The 10,907-nt window shown below is 39.7% G+C and overlaps 1 protein-coding gene across 1 annotated transcript; it reads right to left on the bottom strand.

Moving 5' to 3' along the window:
• Positions 1-1,850: 1,850 nt before the first annotated feature.
• On the bottom strand, positions 1,851-3,959 carry LOC124118448 (type I iodothyronine deiodinase-like). The gene is made up of 4 exons (XM_048381137.1): positions 3,783-3,959; positions 2,911-3,298; positions 2,477-2,504; positions 1,851-2,210 (listed from the first exon to the last, which is right to left on the bottom strand). The coding sequence occupies exons 1-4, from the start codon at positions 3,811-3,813 to the stop codon at positions 1,851-1,853; spliced, it is 807 nt and encodes a 268-aa protein (XP_048237094.1). The 5' UTR covers positions 3,814-3,959.
• Positions 3,960-10,907: the final 6,948 nt, after the last annotated feature.

Raw genomic sequence — 10,907 nt, 5'->3', positions numbered from 1 at the left:
ACAGTCGTGTATTTAGTGTCCCAGAATTTGAGATCGAAAGAAATAATGTCTTATTTCCAAATCAACATGACCAACTGTGTTTGCTTCACAACCCGAGCTTGCCACTCAGCCATCTAAATAGGATGCATAGATCATTTACATCCTATTTGTCATTCAAGATGATTAAAAGCTCGGCTCCTGAAGCATCCTGTTGGACACAATATACTGTCTCTCAAATGTTTTACAAAAATAACTGTATTCTGTGATACTGGTTGTTGTAAGAATAATGCAGTCTGAAACATGTGCAACTATGAACATATTGCTTTTTTACAAGCGGTACATATGCAATGATGAATTTCAATACAATTCACCTGACAAGACAAAAACAAAACAAAATTCAAATACAGTCAACATACACTGAATTATCAAAGTTTGAGATCACTGAAATGTACAATTGGGCTGGAAGTGCCGAATTCAGGCTTAAATAGGGGTGATTCACATACTCCGTCATACTGGATAGTTTAATCCTCCCTCCTCAGCTTGATAGTATGTTTTCCATGCACAACTTATTTGAATGTAGCAGATTTGGAGTTTAGTTAAAGTATTAAAGCTTAATTTATTAAAATTTATTTTATACCTACTCAAAGGTGAGCCCTGCTTTGAAAGATTTTGACAAGGTAGGTCAAAGTCCACCTTGAGGTTATTGTAAAACATGGTTATGTCACTGTCAGTCTCTGAGGGATGGGTACCTCTACACTAAACACAACGCTAATTAGGCCTGGGATGATACACCAACTGTGCGATCCGACACGTATCACGATACCATACTTACGATCCAATATGTATCACGATACTTGCATGTGCTCTTATCTGTGGTGCGTAAGCCTTCTTTTTCATAGACAGGATGGCCAAATACCTGGCACACTGATGATTTACAGTTGGCAGTGTCAAGTGTGGCAGAACAAATGAAAATATGTATGTTTTCAATATATTAACTTGTACCACTGACTAGTGTTTTTTGGAACATTTAAGTTCAGAATCGATATTTTTTACTTGTGTGCTACCGTGATCAATACTTTATCGAGAAGTAAAATATCGCGATCCACCAATGCATCAGTGTATTGTCCCACCACTATCCCTAGGGTCATCTTTGAGGTGTAGAGTGGCTGTATCATTCATTGACAGTTGCTCTTGCTCGCAATAGTTTTTAATTTAAAGTAGATTTGATTAAGATGAAGGTCTTGAGGTAATGTTTTCTAACTGAAAGTGCATGTTGGAATGTTATCGTTTTGAAGTCTTTGAGGTAATGGTGAAGGGGCTGCTTCAGGTTTTTCATTTTTTTGGTTTACAGATTTTGACAGTGAAACATTTGGTTGTTAGGTCAGGAAAAAAAAAGAAGAAAAAAAGTTCTTGTAAGTTGAGCAAGATATTCTAAATCATCTTAATTTTATTTGGATCAGTAAAAATTCGATTAAAAATAAATACATCTGGGCCTGGTTTTGGTCCTTATAAATATAATAAATTTTCAATCTGACTCAGCATCTCATTGTCATTTTTACTGTCTAACCGATCGATATATGAAAAACCTTGTCATTCTGATTTATTTGTTTCTGAATTTTCGATTTTTCAGGTTGGCGAATCCGTAAACCAAGCAAAGCAATGTAAGGCCTAAGTAATTTATCTAAATAAATGACATAAAATCCATACAGTGTATTTGTTTCATCTTTAAGATTTCTACATTGATTTTGTTCTCTGCCAAAATCAGTTGTTCCTACTAGTCCAAACTTAACACTGGATAGGAAGACATTTAACTAGACTAACACTTCTAATAAATGTCTGAAGTCCCAGATTCCTATAGAAATATCTATGTTCTAATTTAGAATATTGTTAATTATCTCTGTTAATGGTTCTTTGTCAACTCCTGGCTTGAAGGTGCTGGCATAGGAAACTATTCCATTATGAATGATAACATGGCGGTCTGGAAAAGCAGAGAAAGCCTTGTTGGCAGAATTGTCCATCAAATCCACGACAAAATCGCAGGAAATGGCATTGTCTTCCTTGAATGTAGCTGCTGCTCGTAGCCTGTCAGCCAGTTGTCGATGTTGTGGCAGGCGATAGGGCCAGTTGGGGATGGCCCATCCATCTGTAGGGTGAGCCTCCATGATGTATACAACTAAGAAGTCGGCAACACTTGATAGTGTCTCCGTGGCCTCCTTGAAGTCCTGCAGGTGCTTCATAAACAAAGGTCAGCTACAACTCCCAAACCTGAAATTTATTCATTAATGGATGACCTGGAACAGTTACAACCTAATATGCATAGTTGGATAACATTACATTTTTAACATGATTCAACAGCAGTTTGCACCCATCCACTATTTGAAAAGTATCAAGTACTAACGTTCCCTGCCGAAATATTTTGATAATAAAATTATTCTGTCCTTTGAGAATAAATGGACTGTGAATTTTCAAACAGAGCCATGTAACGATGTTGCATTACAATATCTTCCAACAGTTTTCCTTTCATCCTGTCAACAACATTGAAAAATCTGATTTCATAAATCTCCCAATTTTGATCAAACAATGTTTCCAATCCCTCGGGGCACAGGGCTATCTTGTCTGTATGATTATCAAATTCACATACTTTAGACTTACCACATTAATAAACTGGAGAGTTAAGATCAGTTAATGTATTTGGATACTTAACTGGAACATAGATCACTGTTTTAACAAATATATGATTATGATATATGAATACGACTGGAAATATCAGGAAATTGAAGAAAAATACTAGAATATGAATTAAATACCAGGCAATCCTGAAGGCAAAAGAAAGTTACACTTATTTTATTTACCTTCTTACCACTTCCTCCAAAATATAATGGCTTTATACTGTTTGTAAACTCATGCAGAATCGAAAAATGTCAAACTCACCTCAGTACCAATGGCCTGCCCTTCTTTGCAAACTCCATCAAAGTGTGTTGTGTGTTGTCAAGAGCAACTACCTGAACATCCTTGGCTGGTTTTCCAATCACAACGTTATCATAGATACGGCCATTCAGAGCCTTCCACATGGTCTGAGCTACCTTCATTCCACACCAGGCTCGAATCAGCGTCTCAGGGTCAGTTTCATCTTGGCTGTTGTTTTTTTGCCTGGCCTTCATTTTAGACACTGCGAACTGACGAAGTGGTGGTACCATAATGACCAGGAACACAATCATCTGGAAGACAGCAATCCCAATAAGGGCCGCCACAGACAACACTGGACGGGGCACATACCCCTTAAGGTAGAGTATTGAGGCAGGTGTGATCATCACCAACGCTGAAAACAAATACTTAACACTTAACTTAAGTCGAATATTATGGGTTAAACAATACAAGTTGAAATATAGGACAAACGTATGCAATAACGAAAAAATGACACAACAACGAGGGGGGTCATTAAACTTTATCACAACAATAAGGGGGGTGCCATGAAACATAACAGTTCTATAAGGTTCAAATAAAAGAATTATATATTTGTACATTATTTAGGGACTGCTCATTCATTATGGGGGTGGGGGGTGAAGAATTGAATTGTCATGGGAAAATGTTTCTTACATGAAAAAATGTTACAATCTCACCCTCAGTCCCTCAAAACTCTCAAAAATTACAAATAGTTTACAACACATCCCTCATTTAAAAACTGTTGTCAAAGTCTTTCGCAATGGATGGGTAAATACAGATAAAAAAGGATGAAAGATGGTAATCCATGACTGAACGTTTGGATCAGTGATAGATGGTAAAATTCCAAATGATTCACACACCTCCCAGGACACACAAGGCAGACATTGCCATAGGCAATATTGATCTACATGATCAGAACATGACCCAGTAGACATAATGGCATCAGTCTCTGACTTCAAGGTACTTCGAGTGTATGTTATTTTTACCAGAATATACTACTGAACAGTTCAACTACTGAGTTCTGACCTAGACCTTAGTAGTTATCACACCTTTTCACTTTGCTAATCTCAGATGACACCCAGTAGAAGAGTTGGTCAAAGTTCTGTCAAAATGAGGTCGGGGTTATAATGCAGCACAGCTTCAATGTTCAAGCTGACAATGGGAGTTCGAGCCTCCACGCCGCCCTAATTGAAATCCGAAAAAGTGCGCCCGGTAAAGCGCCCTACACCTGGTCCCCTACTCCTGGGGCTTTTTCCGGTTGGTTGGGGGCTTTTTCCGGTTGGATGGATGATTGGTATTTCCGGTTTAGGGGAGGGGGGGTTGGGTGCATACATAGCGACCAGAACTCAACGGGATAAACACCATAGAATCGACTTAATCGACAAACACAGAATAAAGCAAAAACATATGCACTTGTGTTGTATATAACCAAGTCGAGCGAAAGCTGTCGACAGGGGCTATAAATAGCAGCGTGTAAAATGTTGTAACGCGGGGCTAAACCGGAATACAATTTCTTTTGGCAGCTCGCTAAGGAATGACTGCAAATTCGTATCAAAACTCCCGTGTTGCTTATTCTCTGTAATTACTACAGTGGAGTAGAGAAATGCATTGTTGAACGAACCGTTCTTCACACAAAACATTTAGTAGTACATAGATCTATATATGTTACAGTCAGTGTCTATAATCAGTCAATATGTACATATAGACTGATTTACTCATGCAATGTACATATTGACTGAAATGTTCTGTAAATGTACATATCGCCTGTAAAATGAGACTGGATTTTAGACAGTAGACAGATTGACTGAACTAGACTCCTTAATTCACTCGCCTAGCTCATTTTAATTTTGATCTACTTTGACCTTACGAAGATTAAATGGGACAGTGATATTTATTATCATTTATCATCCCAAACTGGCTCCCACAGGAGATATCGCGTGGGTGAGATCAAGCGATATATACATTGTAGATATAGCTGCAATGAAATTGCATCGCAGTGCTTTGCACATGGTAACCATGACGTCACAATCAAATGACATTACCAATGGCTTTGCTACTGAATCTGTTAGCAGTACTTTTTACACATTTACACTGCTTATTACTGTCTACAAACTGAAAAAGTTGGAAGAATGATGTTGGATGATAAATAAAATCTCACCCTCGTGTCTTTTGACATCAAATATATCAACACACATTGATAAAAGTGGGGAAAAAAACTCCTTTGCAAGTCTCGGAGGTTTTCAACGGTTATCAACACGTGTTGATATATTTGATATCAAAAGACACTCGGGTGAGATTCTCTATATGATGACGCTTGTGGTCTTGTTTTTGAAATCTCAAAATGACACCATAAATATGTTCCTTCCACAGGGACTTCATGCAGATATTTCATCCTTCCTGTGTATGGAAAAGGAAAGTGCATATGGCCGAGGAAAGGGTAGAAGAACCGCTTCTCTAAGTATGCATGCAGTTTACACAATATATTGGAATCAATCAATCAACAAATCACTATTTATCTTTGTTTTCTTAATAAATAAAAAGTAAAACAGATCAGAAACCAAATAGTTCAAAGATAAATAATAGGTAGCAGTGACCCGAAACAGTCTCCTCATCAAAGTAAATAACCTGATTAGCAGGGGGCAATGATTCAGCAGACTGGCCTATGGGACTTCGTTTCGTACAATTAAAAAAACCTGCAGCTACCATTCTGGTATCAAACGATCACCATACAAAGCTTTGTTTGGTACTAAAGCCAAAGGTGGACTTCGTTCCCGTTCTCTAGCAGCAGAACTTCTCGAGGGAATGGTGCCTGAAGACGACCTTTTTACAGCATTCTCTCCCACAAACCAGACAAAGGAATTAGCCACATTGTTGAAACAGACATGTGCAAACGCCACCCCAGAAAGATGTTCCCGAGGCTCAGTTAAGAACCATCTAACTGAACGTCCATGTCCAGCGAAAAAGGGCAGCAGATGGCCAACCTGCACAGGCTGAACGCGTGGACAAGCGTAGTCGTCTTGAGCATGGTCCTGGCAACCCCGGTGATACTGTAACAGTTCCCATCCCGCTTGTCGATGGTGGTAATTAATCAAGGCAACCCTCAAAATATCATGGGCGTCATTGTGGACAGAGACGACAATGACTTGTATCGTGTAGCTGTTCGTGCAGGGCTCCTAAAGGGACACTCTAGCAGAAGCCATCTTCCCGAGGCAAGAGTGAGTGAGTGAGTTGGGTTTTTAACGCCGCTTTTAACAGTATTCCAGTTATATCACGGCGTGTCAGCTTAATGTGGGAGGAAAGCCCGAAGTGATGCAGGTCTCAGACGTTTACCACTTCGGTGAAACCCACGAGCACGGGTATGGTGCTGACAAACCTAGAAACATAATTGGGGCGAACCGGGATTCGAACCCACAATCATAGGTTTCTGGCGTGCCCAAGGGACGCAACTCTGCACAGCGAATCGCGGCGCCTTAGACGACTGGGCCACCCGTGCCCCCTCCCGAGGCAAGAGATCTAGAGTTAACAGACTTTAAAAGTCCAGTTTCCACCCTTGCCGAACTAGGCTGGAATTCCTGGGCTCGATCGTAGCGCCACCAGTGGCTGTTACGAGTTATGACCCTTCTGAGCCTCTCCTATGAACCAATCAGATTCCACCTCTCGTATCACTTGCATTTGCTTCAAACAAAACAGTTGTTCCAAGTCAAGGCGATCTGATCGATAATAAAGATCTATATTGTGATAAAAACGGGTCTTACATCGCGAAATGCATCAAATCACGTGAGCACTTTGATGAAAAACGTGAAAAGATTTGGAAAATATCTGTTGACAACGAGTTGGCGGTGCACATGCTTTGCAAATCCTGCAATCGACCGAAATCTGCACGACAGTTTACGAACCGGATTTCGATTTCGTTGCGCGATTTTGATTGGACTATGCATAGACTCGTTAGTCCAGCCAAAATGTCTCTCCATAATACCAGCCTAGTTCGGCAAGGGTGGAAACTGGACTTTTAAAGTCAGTTAACTCTCTTGCCTCGGGAAGATGGCAGAAACCAGCTCGACCTCTGCAGCAAATTAACAGCTGTACAGCACTGGGGACATATGTAAGGGGGTGGGCCTCCGCCAGGAAATGCAACATGAGTCCCAGTGCGGTGGTCAGGGATTGCCAAATGTGGTTGTGTAATTAGTGACAAACAGCGTCAGACAAATAGAAGAAAAAGTTGCAAGGCACGTTTAAGATGCAACAAAAGGTGCCACTCAAGTCTTACATGTGACAAATCATGCCAGGAAGTCCTGAAGTGGTGCCCTTGTTTTGATTTTTTAGGAATATATCCTCCCTGTTTCCATGGAGACAAATGGCTTTAATGGCTTATATTGAAAAGAATGGGAACCGGGGGTACATGTCATTTTCTGAAGACTCTTGTTCCAAGTGCGCGCACGTTGGTCACGTGGGGTGGTGCTTTTGTAAAGAATGTTTATAACTAGAAATCGTAGAATTTCGACAAAATAATGGAATAGAGTTCTACAATGGGATAGTCGATGGATAAAGGATCCACATGAATGTCTTAAGTCTTGTGAGAGGATTACTTTAGGTTTCAGAGTTTCTGAGATTGAGTTTTTTGCAGCAAAGGATTTCGGTAGAATATATCAGTTAGATAGCACGGAGCCATGTTATGATTAATTTTGAAGAAAAGACAAAGTTTACATGTCTTTCTATGCTCAACTAAGGGTTCCCAACCGGTTTCATAATATAGTAAATGCCTTGGGGCATATTTGGGTAGACCATTTTCAATGCGTGCAGCTTCTGATTGTAATTGATCTAATTTCTCACTGACCTTCGGTGCAGCCATGCCATAACTCACATGCGTATTCAAAGTTTAGTCTTATGACAATCTCATTAAAATCAGACCTCTGTTCTCTCTACCGCTAAACAAGCTTTGTTTAGCTGTAGCGAGAACTAAGATCTGATTTTAATGAGATTGGTCTTATGAACATTTTATATAAATAGAGAGAGAGAGAGAGAGAGAGAGGAGAGGGAGAGAGAGAGTCATGTTCAGGATTATGTTTAACAGCTAAACGTGTTTAGGGTCTAACAAATGTGTACATAGCCCCTTTTGATATTGTATCTTTTTATGGTCGTATGCTAGTTTTAAATATCAATCTGTGATATTCTATTCATTTTACTGTCCATCGATGACAGGTTTTTATTTAGTCTAAATATATGTATTAATAATGTATAATTTCGTCACGATATGGCTGAAAAATTGCCGATGTGACGTAATGCATTAATTCACTCACTCTAAAACAATTGAGTGAACACAGACCATTATTGCTATTACTAAAAAAGGGTATGGCACAACGACTAAGTTGGTGTATAATCAATATCGTATTGCATGTGAACAGCTGAAATGTCATGACAAAATGACTGTCCTCTGAGGTCTCACACGTTATCCAAGTCACAAGGGGTAGAAATGATTCTGCTTTTCCTGATAGCAGTCAGTAGCCAGTGTGACCTCCTCCAGAAGTTGTACATGTCTCATCGTGATTTAGCATAGAGGTCGCTAAGCTCTGTTGTCACTGCTGTACAGTGTTTTGCCGTTTAAGGGTCTACCAATCGGCAATTTAGAGAATGTGCGCGAGTATGCTGCCATACCATTCGTATGACGTTGGTCTGTCCCAAGAAATCCGTGACGAAGAGAGTTTGACGGCAATTTTGTTTAGCCATAGAGCTCTTCTTCCTGTCATCGGGAGACAGGGACCACCAATGTTCTGAGAATTTCAATTATGTAATGAACAGCATTGCGATGACCATTGATCACATCAGTCAATCAATCTTTATTGTATGAAAGGCCATTGGCCCATATACACATACAGATAAACAATATCATTTACAGCTGTACAGCGCATTATATAATTATTGGATAACTAATATGATGCTTGACATGTAATAGAGGTATTGTAATAACAGTGGTAATAACCACAGTGGCAGTAGTAGTATAAAATACAAAAGGAATGGAATAGCATAGCACGACGTTCAATACAAAAGAATCTATCAGCAATATACTCATCATGTCATGACAATTTGACAATTTAAATGTATATGCATTTCTAGTAGAAACAAACAGACAAAAATGAAATGTAGATACTCCTGATCTAGATGCGAAAGTTTCAAAACAACTATTTTTTTCTGGACATATCGGATTCACTAAGTAATTTACTACGCACTCGTAGACTTTGATAGATGTATTGTAATATCTTAGTTAATTTTTTACTAGGGATACCAGTATTTTGTTCATGGAATAGTGGTTCTTAGTGATATCAGGCATATATTTCAATCTGAGGTTGTCGTAAATTGGACATATAAACAAAAAGTTTAGGGGAGTCCTGTGCCAGAATAAAAATCCACCCCGCACCATCACACTACCACCACCAAACTGATTGTGTTCCCGTACGTTGACAGCAGACCTACCCGTGAAGATACTGAGTAGAATAGGTTTTCAGCAACCCATGCTTGCCGTAAAAGGCGACTATGCTTGTCGTAAGAGGCGACTAACGGGATAGAGTAGTCAAGCTCGCTAACTCGGTTGATGCATGTCATCGTATCCCAATTGCGTGGATCGATGCTCATGACATCAATCACTATATTGTCTGCATGGTCCAGACTCGATTATTTACAGACCGCCGTCATGTAGCTGGAATATTGCTGAGTTCGGCGTTTAACAACAAAACGTCCACCGCTATGTCTGTACATCGGGATCTGACCTTCGTTATACTGCAGTGGAAACCGTGACTCGTCTGAGAACAGAGCTGCTGATAGCTGGCCATGTGTCCATTGACGATGAAGCCGTGCCTTAGCCTCTCTTGCAGCTCATAGGATTGGAAGCAAACTAGTATCACTGCTTGATGTCTAGGATGGAGACTCTGAGGGGGTTCTAATGGTCTCATCACTCGCGTCAATTTCGTTTGCAGTTCTCAGTGTTCTTCGCATCTGATTTGCAGTCACTGTTTTCACTCACAGGGCGGTGACGCCAAGGCAACGGTCCTCCCTTCTTGGGCCGGTCCCGTGCTCTCTGGAAACCTGTGGTTGTCTGTGGAAGACAGGTTTACATTATGTCTGTGTGCAGCTTCCCTCATTGAAACACCCTCGTTCAGTCATCTAACAGTTCTTGCTGTTTCTTCGCCAGTCCGATGTCTTCGTTGGGGCACGTGTAAACTGGCCATGGTTCCAGCGTGTGTGCTCTATTATAGCCATTTCTGTCACGACTATCACAAGAGGCTTAATGTGCACGTGTAACAACAAAATCATGCCTGAAGACCATTTCTATGAAAGATGTGAAACTTTTCCAAGAACGCCACTAAAAGTCAACCAGATTTGTGTAAAAACGCACAATTCACGCCTTATGGGAATTTAAACTAGAAAACAGCCTTATCACTATCCCCCGTCATGAGGCACATTAGAATTGTGTTTGTTCATATAGTAGTAAATATAAACTATAAAAAAAGAGTCCTATAATATAAGCCTCAGAAGTGATAGGTACTTGGGCCGCTTTATATCATCAGAAGTGTGAAATTAAATGTGAAAAAATACACACAAAAGGCCCCTTCTCTGGAAACAAATAACTAGATATTGATCAGTATAATAAATTATCTTATAATATAGATAAGCTACTTGCAGACACTATACCCCAAGTAAAATAACATGGATCAAGTGCCGTAACTCTGTAAAAAGGGACCAATTTTCGGACTTCTTCTTGAAAAATATCTCTCAGATAAACATGCAAACTTTTATTTATGCAACTTCAGTAGTTGCTGTGAAAACTTGTCATTGCACACACTACACACTAAGTAAAATAACATGCATGATTTTTTTACCCCTCAGTACTGAAATGAAGAATTATAAGGTTTAAGTTGTTACTACTTTCGAGTTTCGAGTACGTGAAATCAAAATATATTATCGATATCTTCAGATACAAAATAAGCAGTAAT

The sequence above is a fragment of the Haliotis rufescens genome, unplaced genomic scaffold, assembly GCF_023055435.1.
Source record: "Haliotis rufescens isolate VD_foot unplaced genomic scaffold, xgHalRufe1.0.p SCAF_1, whole genome shotgun sequence".
Taxonomy (NCBI): Eukaryota; Metazoa; Mollusca; class Gastropoda; order Lepetellida; family Haliotidae; genus Haliotis; species Haliotis rufescens.
The sequence above is the reverse complement of the archived record's forward strand: the minus strand, read 5'-3'. Positions and strand labels throughout refer to the sequence as shown.